The sequence below is a fragment of the Pleurodeles waltl genome, chromosome 4_1 (assembly GCF_031143425.1).
Source record: "Pleurodeles waltl isolate 20211129_DDA chromosome 4_1, aPleWal1.hap1.20221129, whole genome shotgun sequence".
Taxonomy (NCBI): domain Eukaryota; kingdom Metazoa; phylum Chordata; class Amphibia; order Caudata; family Salamandridae; genus Pleurodeles; species Pleurodeles waltl.
In genome coordinates, this window is record NC_090442.1 from 997,383,759 (window position 1) to 997,401,343 (window position 17,585).

Here is a 17,585-nt window from a genome sequence, read left to right on the forward strand (position 1 = left end):
AGTATAACACTTATATTCTGTCATCCTCTGGATTGTTGGACATTTTAAACCCTGTGCTGTTTATCAATGTTCTGATCCAACTAGCTAGGGGTTTTCTGCACATGCGAAACAGGAGCAGCAAGAGTGGACCAAGTGTCTGTTCGTTACCTTTAACTGATGCAGTTGGTGCAGGATGTATGACAGGGTTATCAAACTACAAAATATGGACCAAAGCTGAACATCTGCAGTGTTTGGAATAAAAACGTCAATGTACAAACGTCAATGTACAGAGTCAAACGCCTTCTCAGCGTTGTGAGACTATCCTGCATGGGTCTTTCTCTTCACTATGACCTCCAGCCAGTTAAGTAACCTCTGTAAGTTGAGCCTAGTAAATCGTTTTGGTATAAGCCCCGGATTGGTTCTTATGTATTAATGCTAGGAGACAGCCCACCCATCTTGTAGGTGGAACACTTGCTAAAACTTTGGTTTTGATACATAATCGAATTGGACAAATGGATGACCATTGCTCCCTACGTTTCTCTTTCTTGTGAATCATTTTGCTTTGTCTTAGATTTGCCCAGAGTATTCCCTCTTTCCAGGCCTCTATGTACAAGTTATGCAAGTGTGGGCTAAGACCTCCATGGTATCCTATTGGGGCCTGGTGTTTCTCCACTTTTCACTTTTTCAATGGCGTCATTGTAATTTCTTTATCTAGTTACAGTCTTTCATATTGGTTATTGCTGCTCCCTCTAGGTCCCTTATTTTGGACTCCGTGCCATTAACTTGTTTTAAATTCTTTTTCTTCTTACATGCAATTGTATTCTGTACTTTGTTCCTTAGCGCTGTTTATATGCCTCCAGAAAACTACTGGGGATTGCACTGTACCCTCATTCTCTTGATAGTAAAATTCTGAATCCATTTTGATTTCCAATTCTATATCCAGATCCCAGAGTTCCCATGCCTTCTATCTCCAGTTTAACCCCTTTCTTTTTGCCTACGTACCCTACAAAGTCATTATTAGGGGGAAATGGTCTGACACACTTGGGGAAGGAAATGTACACTTTTAACTGGCAGAAGTTCCCCTCTGGGGATAAAGTAGTCGTCCAACCATGAAAATAACTTATGTGCACTTCTGAATAGTATGAGTACTGTCGATCCACAGGATGTTTCAGCCTCCACAGTTCTGTGAACACCATCGCTCTTGTGAACTGAAACAGCTGTGTAGCATGTGTTGTTTGGGTCTTTGTGGCTTGTTATCTATCTTTATCCGTTTCCATGGCCTCATAAAAATCACCCCTGAGGGAGGAGCCGGCCTCAAGGAGAAGAGCACCCGTCTCCTCCATCACTTTGTGCTGGAGTCTGGGAGGTGCATATACATTAAATATTGCTCCCTAATGTGTGGTTGGGACAATCAGATCCAATAAATATGTTTTTACTCATAGTGACCTTGATCTTCTGCATTTATGTCATCTTATTTTTATTTATCTTTTGAGCCTATCATGGTTTTATGTGTCCCCATGCAGTGATTCATTATGCTGTTGTTTACGAGGGGACCTCGTGGTTTGAGCTCGAGGTGTTTACTGTTTTGTTTATGTTGAAAATCAATAAGAAGAGTAATAAAAACATATTGCTACACTCGTCCCCAACTCTCCCTGTATCATAGCATAGCAACCAGTAGACTCGATCTATTTCTTTCTAATTTGGAACATTTGGATTTTTTTGCTGATACTGCCACTGCTGTGGAGTCTTTGTGAATCCTAAGTGCGCCAGTGTATTCTATTGCCCCATCCCAGGAATTTACAGTCAGTTCCTACAAGGTGTGTTTCCTGTAGTAAAAAAGTATCTGAGGTGTTTCGTTTTAATTATCAGGACATCACTCCCTCTTTATCTTTTTGCCTAGGCAACTGACGTTTACGGAAAAGATCTTGATATTCTTATACAGATTTACATTGTCTTTGTTAATTGTATTGCTTCCTAATATCATACCAGGTGATTTCATGCATGTCTCTGTATGTGCTGCTCGTACTATGGAGGTCATTATATCAGAAGGAATGCTAAACTGTAACACCCATTTCTGTACCCCATCCTTCGCCTTTTCCTGAAATTCCATATAGGATAAAATTGAATCCAAACTACAGAAAGGTCTGTTGCTCAGCCCAATCCCTCCCCTACTTACTTTTATAATTGATAATCTCTACAACGTGGCCCCTCTGTTTGGAGTGTCGTGGCCTATTGTGTCCAATATGTGTGTGGGGTGGTGATCACGGTTGACCCTAATCTACTTACCCCCTCGTCCCCATCTGCTTTGTGCCCTCTGCCTATTTTTCTCTCTCTCAGTACACCATGACACATTAACCAAAGTGTGTCCATGCAGTAATTCTCCTGCATTCCAGTTAACTACAGTTCGTCTGGATTGACGGCTCTCTTGTCCTGTGTTGCGTTTCTTGAGATTTCCTTTCTTGCTCCATTTCCTGATGCACTGCTGTTCTTGGGCTCACTTCTCCCTCATATGCATTTCTTCCTGGGTGCTTCTGTCTCCATCAATCAATGTCTTTATGTCGTACTACTGCTTGTTGACCAATGTTCGAGGGGAATCTCATAAGGGAGGTATCTTTTCCAAGCATGTTCAGACCTCCTAGAGGGCAGAAAAGAGGGCATTACCCTGAAAGAATACTTTAAGTTTGGCTAGTTAGAGGAGCATATATTTAAATTCGTCCAAGTGCTTACAGTTGTTTCTTTTTGGGGTCCTTCATTTTCCACTGGCTTTGAATCATTTGTGTACAATCTTGAAATATTATTATTTTATGTGGTCCAGAACAGACTCTGCCGCTGATCCTCACCTCCCTGAGGATGAGATCTCTTTTGGTAGTTTACCAATTGAGCTGTTATTGCAATGGGGGGTGACAAGCCCTGGGCAGTGGTTTCATTGGAAAGGCTCTGTGCGCCCGTTCAATGATTAAGCAATTTGAGATGTTGCTTCCGGTATTGGGGTGTACTGCCGTCCTTCTAACAATGTCTCTCTTTTCTCCTTTTACAATCCCGGATGCTCCAGCACACAGCACCTTGCTGATATTCCCAAATTTAGGAAACGAGCATAGATGACTGCTCTTTTTCAGTAGTCACCACTCAAGCTTGGAATTATCTTACATTTGCCATTCATGAGGAAAAGCCTTTTCGACCATTCCCAAAGCGTTTCTCAAAACTCACATTCTCCTCATAACCTACTAGCAGCACAGTTCCCTCAGCACCAACACTGACTGACTTAAGACTTATGTCTGTAGCAGTGCAAAGTAGACTAATAGGATGCCCTAATTAGCAAACTGCAGGGTAAAGGTTGGCCCATATTTACTCTTCAAAAGGTGTAAACTTGAGCCTAGCACCAACAGCTCCATCTAGTACCAAATGATTAGGCTCTCTAAAAGATGATGGTGCAGTAGTAAACCGTTATTCAATGCCTCTCTGTTTAAGGAATAAGCAAAGGTTTCTGTCAGATATGCAACTGGGAACCACTTAAAGACATCCTAGCAGCTGATTTAAGTTAGGATCAAGACCCATGCACACAAGACTGCCACTGGTGTTGTTAGTTGGAGCACCGCCATGGTGAGGATAGCACGCCCCTGGGTCTATGCTTAGTGGGTGGAGTCATGTGCGCTCTTCGACTTACTTGTGGTGCTCTTTTTTTTCCCTCTGTTGCCCGTATTTTCCAGTCCTGGAACTTGACTGTGTTTTCATGTGATTGCATGGGTACACAAGCTCTCGTGAGATGTGGGCAACAATCTTACACCTATTTAAGCAGGACAATGCCTGGGATCGAATGCTGGTTAATGGGCGACGCTGTGTTCCAGTGTCCCAAAGCAAGACCTCAATTTAAAGAAATCTGTTCCTCAAACCTATGTGCAATATTTGAAACACCTTTTCCATTCATGTAACCGCGGAGCTTTGACATGCGTCTGCAGTATTTCATGTTTGTGCAATTTGTGTTCATGAGGTGTCATGTGAGGGCATGTCATGCATGTTTGGAATCCTAACAGACAGTTTGGTACATTTTAGGGGAAACAGACATTACGATTTTGTTTGGACATCTGCCACTGTAATAGCAGACAGTAGCCTAGCTCGTTTCACGAAAAATGAATCCTCAGATCCTGGAAACCCTGAAGTTAAGGGCTCCACCATGTTGCATAAGGAATACTTTAATTTCTGGAGCCACAAACCCATTAAAACAAAGACCAAAGAATAGGTACTAAACACCAATCGCTATGCACAGACGCTCTCCATCAGAATACTGGCAAGGTACAGATTTTTTAGACCATGGATACCAAGTCAATAAAGTGCTGGTTACTTTCCATATGCAAACTTTAAGTTCCCTTTTTATTTAACAGTACATGTCAACAGCATAATGTAAGAGCACCACTTCACACCGCTAGGTAACATGGGACTGTTCTCAGCTTATGAACTAGGAGTAAACAGAAGAAGCTAGTATCTTTTTGTATGGGTACATCTCTAGAACAAACACAGCTGTTCAAATAGTAAGTGTCTCATCCCAATTCACACCAATTGAAGATTCCTTCACTGTTGAGGGATATTCTCCTCAGTATTCCCATCTTAACATATTCCCTCAACCTTGACAGGATTTTGCTTTCTAATAAATACCAAATGAAAGAGGGGCAAGAAATTGCCAACTACTCCGGCCTAAAGGCAAGTCCTAGGTCTAAAGAAAGAGGAACCAATGTTCTTTAAAAGCCCACCCTACAGCGCTCATTCAAGTGAAAAATACATTTTCTTAATTAAATACATGAACTTTCAAATTAGAGAGAGTCTCTCTTTAGATAGAAAATTAGACCACTGATGATAATCACATATAAGTCTCCATCCTTCTTCAAATATCTCCTGGCAAGTCATGAAAAGGTTCCTGGTTGCCTTGCAATTTGAGGTTTTATCTTTAATCATGAATTGTGTTTTTGTGTAATAATCATAAGTCTATTTGTGTATCTTTACACTTCATCTAAGGTGTGCCGTAATCCATGTGTCAAGTGACTACGATGTGTGTAGTGATATGGGATGTTAACAAGGACATGCAGTACATTTTTCATGCAATCAAATACGAGAAATACAGACAGATGGAAGACACAAACCCTTGAATCCAGTTCATTGTACTTACTTTGAATAGCGAACCATTGGGGCGCAGATTTTTACAATGTGCCCAGGACGAAATAAATCTACTGGATTTGGTTGTGGGCATTGCAGATATTCAAGATAGTCACCTTTCATTGATGAAGATCTGATGATTTTTCTTCCCACCTTAAAAAAAAAAATCATTTTCAGCTTCACTTTTTTTGAACGTTTGCGATTCTCACATATTCAGAATTGCTAAGCAAGATAAGGCAACAAGCTTGAAGATAAGATTTTTTTTTTTTTATGTTTACCGTAAATTCCAGCACTTTGACAGTGGAATGAGGGAAATTTTAGAAAAAAAGTTGGAGGGCTTTACCCTATGAAGTGCATTGAAGCACAGGCAATTTTAGCTGGGAGACCACTAAAATATTGCCATTTGTGGCTTGAAAAACAAAAAAACAGAGTCTACCGTCTGAATCAGGTCTGTTGGCATGTAAGGTTTATCGGTGTTTATATTTGATCTCCCCTTAAAACATGAAAAGAAACAATTGGCAAACCAATAGGACACGCCTTTTTGGCACATTGGCTTTGTCCATGGTTTTTGACAATACTATATAGCCTTAACAAAAGGAAAATGGTTGATGCTGTGCAGCAATAGGGTGAAAAAAAAAAAAAAACAAAAAAAAAAAAGAAAAGTGCAATGGCATGTCTGTGTCATTAGAGACATGTGCATGCATACCCATATAACACTAAAGGGGATTTGTTGTGGTAAACCTCCCAGGAAAGACCATATGTCTTGGGTTAAACAAGTGATATGGGCAGCATTTTCTATTTTTTTTGTTTTTTATTCACTGACCCAAAATGACAGACACTGCTTGGATTAGTAAATCAAAATAAAGGTGTACTTGTGTGAAAGCATGTTTTGACATGCAGTGGCACAATAGCAAATGGCAGTTCCTCCAGAAAATTTATATTAAAAAAAGTCAAAAGACCAAGAAGAATGGGAGGCAATGAAAGAGCAGTTGAGGAGAAAGCAATGGGGAGTATGGGTGAAGAGGTAGCAAAGGCACTTCAGGCTGAGGGAGAATTAAAAAAACAAATAAATAAGAATGAAAATCTGGGGAGGGAGGGTAAAGAGATGGACATGCTTGCTAGGTGAAGGGGAGAATGAGGAAGTAACAAAAAGCACACACAGGAGGGGCGGGTGTTTGTAGAGGGGGAAGCAGCACACAAGAATTACAAAACACATGCACCTTTTTTGGGGTCTCAAAGAAGAGGAAAAAAGTAGTCCTCTAAATTTGAGCAGTGGAAGGATACAAGTCAGCCAATCAAAAGGATGATAAAGAGGATACGCTTTAGGGGAGGGACAAGCACAAGAAGAGGAAGGTAAGCCATTGAATAAGAAGCAAACAAATGAGAATGGCAGTAAGGCCAACCAATGGTAAGCAATAGGTGAGCTCTAAGCCCACTGTCATTTTCTTTATGATCCATTAGAACTCTTCCACAATTAGGCAACTACAAGCTACCTGGAAGGTGAGCCCTAAAAAGCAAATACTGTGCCCCTTGCATAAAGACATATATCCATGATACGACTATCTCAAAACTCAGAAGCATAACTGGAGTTTAGTTATCACATTTAATCAATATTATTATTGAATATGCTTGGGCACTCACAGCCCCCAAACGCATGTTGTTTCTTAGTTATAGGAAGATGCTTATTTTGTATGTGTATTATGCCAGAAATAGTGCAGATTAAGATCAGCCAATACACCCCTCTCTATGGACCTTATTTATATGATTTCAAACTTACTGAGGCAGCCCCAACTCTTGTAAAACACCCCTTCTGCAGTCATACAGCAATCCATGCCTTCACACCGCGTAACTCTAGCAGTTTGACTTCCACAACATGGGTGCTATATTCCTGCAGGCCACTACTAGAGCCAAGGCTATCAGAATTTTACTGCATTAGAGCAAATTCTTCATCATCCCACATCATAGAACCACTGTTGTCGGAGACAGCTCCTCTTCCTCGAAGATCAATGCTACTTTGCTTTCCCAGACAGTACACAAGAAATTACCAGGATGGCCTAGTCATGCGCTACTGCATGAAGTCTTCGGTGGGTATAGTACACCGTGTCAAGATTTTGAGCCCTAGGTGTATCATGTAGGTCCTAAATGCTACTTCTCTGGATACAGCAAAGCGTTGTCCAAGTTCGTGCTCTCCAGTCTCCTCACATCATTCATCAACTGTTCCTTAAGTCTTCCAACTTTCTGGCATATTCTTGGTGAATGATTGATATTTTCAGACTTTGAGTCCACTAGTTTATGCACAGTATGCCGAAATTGTAGATCTGTCCAGTGTAGCTCATATTCAGTCTGTAACTGCTTTAATAAACTGAGTTTACATGCATCCTACACATTCACATACAAATGATAAACGTGTTCTATCCTATTTTATAAATATTTGTAGCATAGCAATGTTCTGAGGCAAAATTCCAACAGCTGTAGCTGTGGCTCATGTGGCATTAATTTTGTGTTCACATAAAAAAAAAAGATTTCCCTTCGGCCTATATTCAAAGATTGTTGCCATGCTGTTCCTAATGCCTTCCTGCTTACTACTAGTTGTTTACTACTACTAGTTGCAAAGACCAATAAAAATCCATATGCATGGCAGTGCAATAGCCCCATCATTTCCCACTCAGCACAACATCATTAAAGCAGTCCTGGGCGGGGTACCATCCGTGACACGGTTCTTTGGATTTCATACATTTTATAGAAGAAATCCCTGGAAACTCTGAATGGTGTATTTGGAGCCTGTGCAAAAGCTTAACTAAAACAGTCATTTTAAAGGGTGATGCCCTACCAAGTAGTAAAACGTGGAGTTACGTGCAGTGGTGCATGAACTCCGAGCAGGATCTGGTCAGGTTCCTTTGCCAGAACTGTCTTTTTTTTATCTCTAGTGCCTTCTATTAAGTATCTAAAACTATCCCTTGCCACTTTAGGCAGAAGATCCAGCAGCGGTACACCTACCCAGTCACTAGTAGAGAATAGGACAGATTTGCTCCTTTCAATATATACAGCATAATGTATGCCATAGTCCCTGAATACATATAATAGCGTGGTAATGGTGTGACAAGGGTCAGAAAAGTACAACAAAATAATGTCCTCGACCCCGCTTGCCTTCAAAATCCGCTTTAATGTGGGTCATACCAGATCCAAAATGCCTAGGGAGCCCTGCAAACAACAGGTGCAGAAGGACAGGTTGCTTAAATCGCATGGTTGGAACACTACAGCACTCACCTACATATGTGCAGCCAAGTCTAAGTATAGGAGTTTAAGACATTCCAAGAGCTCCCTCCAGCACTCTGAAGAGGAAGGGCTGTTTAAACCAGTCAAATGCATTCTAGTTATCAAGAGGCAGCATTATTAATGTTTCGTTGTTTTCTTCAGCTTATTCTAAATGATTGTGGTGCATCTGCAGTTTCAGTCTTGTGACATTAGAACTCCGCTGGCAAAAATTACTCTCCAGTCTTGTTTCAGTCCTCTACACTCCGGCGACTTTCCTCTCCAGCCATGTCTGCGATGGCTGTATCACAGGAGACCAACGCTGCCTAGGAATCAAATACTTTTTATTTATCTATTTCACTCTGCATTTTCTTAATCCAAGCAATATTTTCCCTGCTGTGTTTCCCAATTCCTAAAATGTCCACTGGACCCCAGTGTGCCTTACTCTCGCTGGTCAACAAATTATGGTATTTTTATGACTGCTATCTGTTTCAGCTCATGAGTAGGAATTTTGATAAAGTATCCTTACAGGCGAGACAGGTGAATCAATTCAGATCACAGGCTCTTAATGCCTATGTTTTATCATTACTTTTCAAATGCTACTCATGACATAGCCTCTCTGAATACAGACATGTAGGGCTTCTAATACAGCCACTTCAGAAAAGACGGATCATACATTATTTTTTTTTAATACTAGATGGTGGAAGAGAACAAAATTCCCCTTCTCTTTTTCTTTATTTTTTAAAAACATTCTCTATATTGATTTTATAAACAAAGGGAGGGGTGGGTGGAAAAAGAAAAGGATTACATACAAGCATCACCCTGTTAATATCCTTAATAGTAGGTGTTGAGTTATACAGTTGAGTGTGGGATCTGAGATCTTGAATTTGGTGCAATAAGGGTGGCAAAAAGTGCATTACTACATATAGATGCAAACAGTAACAGCGTTCAGGTAACAGAATGTATCTTATGCATTAATGTTTGCATAAAGGACGACTAGACAGAAGCTAAGATGGCCATTAAAACATTAGCAAGAGCTTCTTGACGCTAAGTCAATACAAATACTTTCACAGATTGTGCTTTTATCCTGCACAGCTATGGAGGATGAGCGAGCACAAAGCTCTCAGTGTTTGAGATGTAACAAAGCTATGGGCCCATTTATTTGTGTAAAATAAGAATGCCCAGTAGTGATACAATACTGGCAGAATATTGTGCATATACTGGGGGAGGTTGTGGGCAAGAAAGTGAGTTTGGATCCCAGAATTATGCTTTTGAGTCTCATGGATGAATGCGGAGGACCGTGCTATGTTGGGCTCTGATAGGTTTTTATTTTTTTTATTTTCAAGAGGGATATCACTAAATACTGGAACTATGACGCGTCACCACCTCCCCTTCATTCCTACCGGACGCACACACAGGGCTGGAGAATAGACAGGAGGCATGCATTCCTGTGCTAAAACTGAGTGAGGGAATGCTCCCAAAACATTCCTAAATATGAGAAATATAGGGATTATTCACTTGATGACAGTGATAGTATGTTGGATATTGTAAGATGATACCACTGGGCTAGTTTAACAAACTTGTCAAGTTATTTTTTTTAGAATGTATACTAAAGAATTTGCTGCATAAACTGTGAAAATATAAGTAAATGGAGACTAACAGCTGAGCCGAGTTGTTAATAGTGTTTGTTTGTTATTACAATCACATAAAATCAATTAATTATTATTTTTGTTTTTTTAAAGATTTGTTTAAGTGGGTGAAAGGGTAAGCTGCATGGTTGATGTAAAGGATTTAATCTATACCACGCCGGTAAAATTTTTTGGTCCAAGTATTTGAAATACAGCTCCCCAATAAATTTACACAATGTTGAGTTTTGAATCATTAATGAGCAGCATTTCCCTTGGCAACACAAAAGGATGATGGGCGGAGTGCTGAACAATGCAAACACTCACCCCCAGTCATAAATCTGGGTTTAATCCATTGTTCTTTTGCTCACCATGCCACCCCAGTTTGGACCCAGCCAAATGCAAATCAGTCTTGACCCTGTTCCTCATGGGAACAGTCCAGCCCGAACTGCCAGGCCAGGTCCTCCCTGGACCAGAAACAAGCATCCTGGAACCGGTTTCAGGGTATACCCTTCATTAGCCAGGCTAGCTTGAATCCAGTGGCACAGTCAGCAAGTGACCCACGTCTGGGCATACCCTTCCCACTTAGGGCAACTTTAGCAATAAAGAAGGATGATGGACGGAGTGGTGAACAATACAAACACTCACCCCCAGTCACAGATCTGGGTTTAATCCATTGTTCTTTTGCTCACCAAGCCACCCCAGTTTGGACCCAGCCATATGCAAATCAGTCTTGACCCTGTTCCTCATGGGAACAGTCCAGCCCAAACTGCCCGGCCAGGTCCTCCCTGGACCGGAAACAAGCATCCTGGAACTGGTTTCAGGGTATCATCCTTCACCAGCCAGGCTAGCTTGAATCCAGTGGCACAGTGAGCAAGGGACCCATGTCTGGGCATACCCTTCCCACTTACGGCAACTTTAGCAACACAAAAGGATGATGGACGGAGTGCTGAACAATGCAAAAACTCACCCCCAGTCACAGATCTGGGTTTAATCCAAGTTCTTTTGCTCACCATGCCACCCCAGTTTGGACCCAGCCATATGCAAATCAGTCTTGACCCTGTTTCTCATGGGAACAGTCCAGCCCAAACTGCCAGGCCAAGTCCTGGCATTTCCCTTGACCAAAATGTTTTACAGGAGGTGGATAAAGGCGGTCCAAACAGCGAAAATGTAATAGCAAAGCACCCGATGGAGAGAACCACTTTACACCTTTTAATTAATCAAGTTTATAGAGACACCATCCAACCCCTCAAGAGTTTAATATTTACAACTCATTCTCCAGGTGTTTGATACCAAAGAGCAGTCTGCCACTATAAGCTCACTTGTATGTTACACTGCATTTTGAGTGATTCATCCTTGCCCACTCTAAGCAAGTGTTTTCCCACTTAATTGTTGAGACTACAAATATATTACTTAAGTAGGTCTTTGAGGCATGATCATTATGCTTGTTATTGTTCTCATCTGTTTTGCTTCATATTTTGTATCCATTATTGACGAGTACAATGGGAGGGGAGTCAGAATGTCAAATTGGTAGCCAATATTCTATGTTTGTACAAACTAATAAAGAAAAAAACATAAGTTTGGGTCATTCAGATTGTGGACCTTCAAGAATAGGTACAAATTCCAGTGAAGTAAGGTCATCAACTTACATGTTTTATAGTATGGTTAAGTATCGGTGGAAAAAATAGAAGGTTCCTGCGATTTCACAACCGACTTCTGCACAACAGAGCTGCTCTCCTGCTACGCTGCTATGAATTCCACTGATACTGTCGAATTTCAGCTTACTTATCAACCACCCAACCCAGCACTGATCTCAAGACTTCAGAGGTCATCACATCACACTCCACTGGCTCTGGAAATACGTTCTTCCTTGGCTACTTCAACCTCCCATTAAACAATCTACAAACATCCTGAAGGATACTTTGCTAAACCTACTTGCTATGTCCACATCGCAGAACTCATCATACAGCCAACCAACAGCAAAGTTAACCAATTTCACCTGTCACTCCTGGTGTCTTCCTCCAGCCTCACTCAACAGCAACCGGACTCCACCAAGGCATAACTTCTCTGCAACTCATCAAGGTCAATGAACAAGAGTGAAGATAAGAAGCAAATTCTTCAAGAAGTTCCCTCAAACCACCCTGTATAAGCCTCATCTAAGCCCAGCACTGACGTAAAAACCCTTGTATAGAAGCTCAACTGCATACTCCAGATGTCTGCCAACTCCCACAACCAAAAGAAACTTTATTCCATAAAAGGCAAGCCATCTATACCATGGTACAGCTAGAAGCTGGTGACATCCAGATAGACTGCAAGAAGTGTAGCAACTGCATGACCAGACTACAGAGTAGGATATACACTCAAAAAGACTAGATGCTTATGCTACTTGTACCATGCTGCCATAGTAAGAAACTTCATCCAAGTCAAAATACACCAAATAGCATGTCTGGTTCACTCTGGATAAGACCTCACCATTCAAACAACTTCTCGTTACTATGCAACTTCTTGGCTTCTGGAATTATCTTAAGAGTACTCTACAATCTTGACTGTGGCCCCTGTCACGACAACTCGTACCCATGTTGCCAACATTTGCTACCCTCATGTTCCAACTCAGTTTCCCAGACCAATTTCCCTCCCCATGCCAACATTCGCAACTCACTATTTTGCCCGCTATCCTCTCTCCCTCATGCTAATCTATACAGCCCAAATAACCTCCCTCGTCGGCTTATTATTTCATGATGCATTATGTCCTAAGATACCTCCCCTATGATGCAATTTGTGCTGCCATGTGCTCCAAACCATTTGTCATCCTCTGTGCATTACCCCTGACAGAACGTTGTACTCTTTTCTCTTTTCTCCGTCTACTTCCTTTCTCCTTTGTAATTTATTATTCCCTCTATTGCACACGGTCCTCTTGCTTTGTTGTTATGTGTGTATACTGCAGACATACATCCAACATGTTTTCATCCTACAGCAATTCACACTGGCCACGTCTGCAACAGAAAATGCAAAACTACAAAACGCAAATGCTTCTAACCAAAAAGCCAAGACTGAATAAATATGTCACATTACACGTGGGCATTTGGACGTCATGCTTTTATTTGGCACTTGGTTTGCGAAGCAATGGCACAACTCACAATGGAGCAATGCCTATATTATGGAAGGATACAGAATTTTTCACAACATTCTGCTGGCATAAATCTGAGGTATCCGTTACTATTATACAGAGCTATGTGCCTGCATGTGTATTCAGTTCCTGACATTGTCTTTGACAGCATATGCAACTCTGAAACCAGAGACGTTTTAAGGCATCTGCAAAGGGGGCAATAGCTCAAGACACCGACTCCAGGTGGGCCCTCCCTATAATGAGTGGGACATTCTAAATCCCTGCCCATAATAACAGAGCTCAGAAAAGGCAGCTTGTTTTTCTAATTCTACAGCTGAGTATGCTTAACAGAAGCTTAATATGCATGGTGGCCAGATTTAACCCTTGCAATCTCAGGAAATAGTGGCAATTAAATTGAAAAATAATATTTGGGTAATTTCTTTCTCTTTAATTTTACCTCACCTCTTTTACCTTAAGCCTTTCTCTTAACCTACCTCTCTCTACGCACCTATTTGCTCTTTATCTTATTTTTCCCTAACTTACCTTTGTGTACTTTACTTCCCTCTCAGTATACCCAGTATACAAGGGACTTTATCTCTACCAACCTCTCATGAACTTATGTCTCTCTCTCTCTCTCTCTCTCTCTCTCTATGTTTACCTCATTGCTCTTTTTCCATCTGTCATCCATGTAGCTGTCCTCCAGCTACTACACTTTTCAAACAACCACTTCTCTAGCTTCAACTTACTACTCTGTCTCTGTGTCTCTACTCCATTAATTCTCTCTGCCCCTCTCTCATCCTTTTCTCTAATTCATTCTTCTGCCAAACCTTTCTCTATCTACCTCTCATATTCCTCACAATCTCACTTCTCTATACCCCATCTCTCTCACTACCTAACCTCTCAATTCACCTCAACTTTAGTTCACTACCTCACCTCTCCACTTCCTCTATTTACTGCTGCTCCTTTTTCTTCACCTCTATAAACATCTTTCTCTTTTCTGGCTTCCATTATTTCTCTAGCTCTCCTCATTTTTCTCTATCACCAACTCCTCTCTTTCTCTCTCAGACACATACAAACACATCTCTCCCTGGACCTCCATCTCCACTTCAACTCACACTCTCCAACTTGACTAACTCTCTACCGCTTTCTTTGGATATTTATCTACTTCATTATCTTTTCCTCTATTCCACAACTCGCTCTACCTCTGTATCAACCTCTCATCTCTGTCTCTACAACGTGTATTGTCTCGCACTTTCCTTTTTATGCTCTGTCTGCCCTTCGTCACTCTTTCTCTACCTATTACTCGCTTTACCTAATATGCTTTTCTACACCTGCTGTAATTTTGTTCACTCTAACTGGTGTCTCTTTGTTCTTTCCCAACTGTCTCTAGACCTCTACCTGCCTTTACCTCTCTCTGTCTCACACTAAAATATGACCTATATTGATATCTCTCTTTCTCTCCCCACATCTTCATCTTTCTATCCCTTGTTATGTTTCCTTCTGGTTACTTCAACATTGCTTCTATATCATCTCTATTTATACCAACCTCTACTTCATATCCCTTGCGATACTGTTTTATTTATATGTCTGCCCTTCTCCTCTGTCATGCCCTGTCCCACTGCTCTTACTCAGGTGGGACACAGGTAACTGTCTCACCAAAGAAGTGCATACATGTAAAGAAGGGAATGGGGACAAAGAAGAAGAAAAGGAATAGGAGGAAATTATCAGATTTTAACCGATGAAATGGTGAAAATCCTGAGAGCAGCGGTCTGACTTTTACTGTTGCAGCAAGAATGCCTGTAGTGAAGGAAGATAAATGTGTGATGCAGGACCGGTTCTAGCAGGGGGGGTCGGGTGGGCCAGGCCCACCCAAGCATGACCCCTGGCACGCCCAATCACGGCAGAAGAGGCCATAGAGAACACATCTGTTAAGTGCTTCCTTCATGTGGAGATGGCCGAACGTTATGATGTTGTTTCACTTTAATTATCAGACAGGGATCAAGAAGGAACCTCTAGAACACATTTAAATTGCTTTTAATTTTACAATTACTGTTTTAGGTATCTACTCATAAGGGGAAAATACTGACATTACGTGATTTTCCCTATTGTTGTATTCGCTCAGACATTAAAATACTCATCATACCAGTAAAAAAAAAAAACAACAACAAAACGCCCAGGTTGCAGCCCTATCGCATGTCTGAGGCGACCTATAGTTGGGTGGTACTAGTTGTGTGAAGGGGAAAAGCGGGGGTTTACTTGTCAAAGATGCAGCAGGTACAGTGCACCCAGGGAATATGACTGTGAGTGGCCTTCGGCACCGCAGATATGGGTGTTTCTGTGTGGGAGTTCAGAGAATGTTTATGTATTTTAGTCTGTGTACTTAGCGCCCAGGAATACACTGTAGGATGGTGCATGCATTAAAATATTTAGATAGCAGTAGTGCATGCTTCATTGGATGAGCAGCCATAATTGAATTATAAATGACTGCCCATTACCTAAGAATTAGGGCTAGAGATCAGCAAATGAGTTGCCTAATCACAACCTGACTGATATCCCACCTGCTGTATTACAAGTGCAACTGATAAATAATATATGTAATATCGGTCACGTTTGTGAAGAAGTAATCGGTCCATTGAAATCTAAATCTGGTTCTTAATATGGAGTTACAATTAGTAAAGTAAATAACTATGTTATCTCAAGTAAAATATTGTCCTGAGCTGAATTTATTCTCACCAGCAGGGCAGAGTGACAAATATGGACATTTCGTAACCTGATATATTTTTCCAGTACATTCCCATGTCATAGTCAAGGCCACTGAAGTTATACAATTTTGAGGCTTTGGTGTTTTCCACATAATTATGGATTTACCACTTTTGTCTTATAATTCATCATTTACTGCGTAATCTGCAGATTTAAAAAAAATGTTTCTAGCTCAAACGGATCAAACATTACTAAAACTGCTGCAACATGTGTTGGGGTGCAGTTCAAGGCCCATCGCACAGGTTGACTGGTCAGCTTTCTGTTGCTTATTGCTACATATGGGTGTTAAACCTGAATTAACATGGTGCAATGTATGACAAGAGGGCTGCTAACAACTGTAAACAAGCATTTGCAATGCAATAGGGTCTTGCCTTTCTCTGAGTTACAGCTATTAGCAGTCGTAAACTCCCAACCGGATTTTTCTTGCCACATTGAATGGAAAAAACATCGCGATCGCAATGCTACAGTTCACTCGCAGTGAAACCTCTCGGCAAAAGTGCAATTATCTACGTAACTGGCAAAAGTGCAATTAACTATGTAACAGGTCAATGTAATGCAAAGCGCTCGACTTCTGTCAAGCGAGATCGCGCTGCGAACAAAAGATAAAAAGTAGTCCACAAACCTTACAGGAAACAGCGAGCCTTGCATGTTTTCAGTACTTGGTTGCAGCGCTCGAGGAGGGCTAACCACCGGAAAAGGCATGACGTATGTGTGCCTTCCACTAATGAAAGCAAGCAGATTTTAACAGGCAAGCCCATGGACCAATGAAAGACACTGACGTGACATGGACGGGGCTCCGAGCCCTTTTTTAACTCCTAAAGCATCTCGCAAGCGAAACGCATGTGCAAGCGCATGCGACGCAGGCTCGACCCTAAAAAGACAAAATAATACAATAATACTATCACAAAATTTGCCATATTATGCTGTATAATTTGTCTTTTCTTGCCTCATAATTTAGTTAACCCTGCCATATAATTTGGTCTTCACTTGCTGTGCAGCATAATTTCAGTGGCCCTGGTTACATTGATCTTACTCTTTGTATTATCACATGTACTCACAATTGGACTATCAAAAGTCACTTCAATAAAGGGCTATCACAGGTTATGCAACCTGTCACGATATACACATGGAGGCATTAATGCTAAATATCCAAATTTACCTCAGAACTAAATAATTCACACATACACACACAAATGCTCACACACCAACATATAAGTGTGTGTGTGTGTGTATATGCATACATATATATATATTAATTTCAGGGCAATAGATAGTTGCTGTGTACATCATAACATATACTTTATACAGATATATCAAAACCAAATATGTACAATTTTTAGGACAAAATGTAATCTATTCATATTTCCTAAATAAATAGCTCTTGTTTACTTTTTGCATTTCACTGCATAGGTTTGATAGGCTCGCTGTTACAGTGAGAGGGCATGCAGCTGATGATCTTTGCAAGGAAGCTGTTTCCTCAGCCTTCAGGGCCCAAAGCTGCATCACCTACACATTCAGAAAATATATGCTGTTTGCTTGTCTCAAATACATTATTGTGTCATTTCATCAATATAATATTGTAAACCCATCTGGTGTTTAATGACACAGACCACACCACATACAGGCACCTACCATATGCATAAACACCATGTTTATGCCCAAGCACTACACACCAGGCTCAAACAAATGTTGCACATGAAAGCACCCACACCAGACCG

At 41.0% G+C, this 17,585-nt stretch overlaps 1 protein-coding gene across 4 annotated transcripts in view; it reads right to left on the bottom strand.

Moving 5' to 3' along the window:
* DUS4L (dihydrouridine synthase 4 like) overlaps positions 1–17,585 on the bottom strand; it is a 108,667-nt gene that overhangs the window by 89,709 nt on the left and 1,373 nt on the right. For 2 of the 4 annotated variants that reach the window (XM_069229835.1, XM_069229834.1), the window contains exons 1-2: positions 16,495–16,702; positions 5,138–5,277 (exon numbers count right to left, since the gene is read on the bottom strand). In XM_069229835.1, the coding sequence (XP_069085936.1) occupies positions 5,138–5,277; positions 16,495–16,569 (215 nt within the window). In that variant the 5' untranslated portion in view covers positions 16,570–16,702. Of the gene's footprint in view, positions 1–5,137; positions 5,278–16,489; positions 16,739–17,585 lie in introns of those variants that run through there. The other 2 variants (XM_069229837.1, XM_069229836.1) reach the window with 2 other exon arrangements.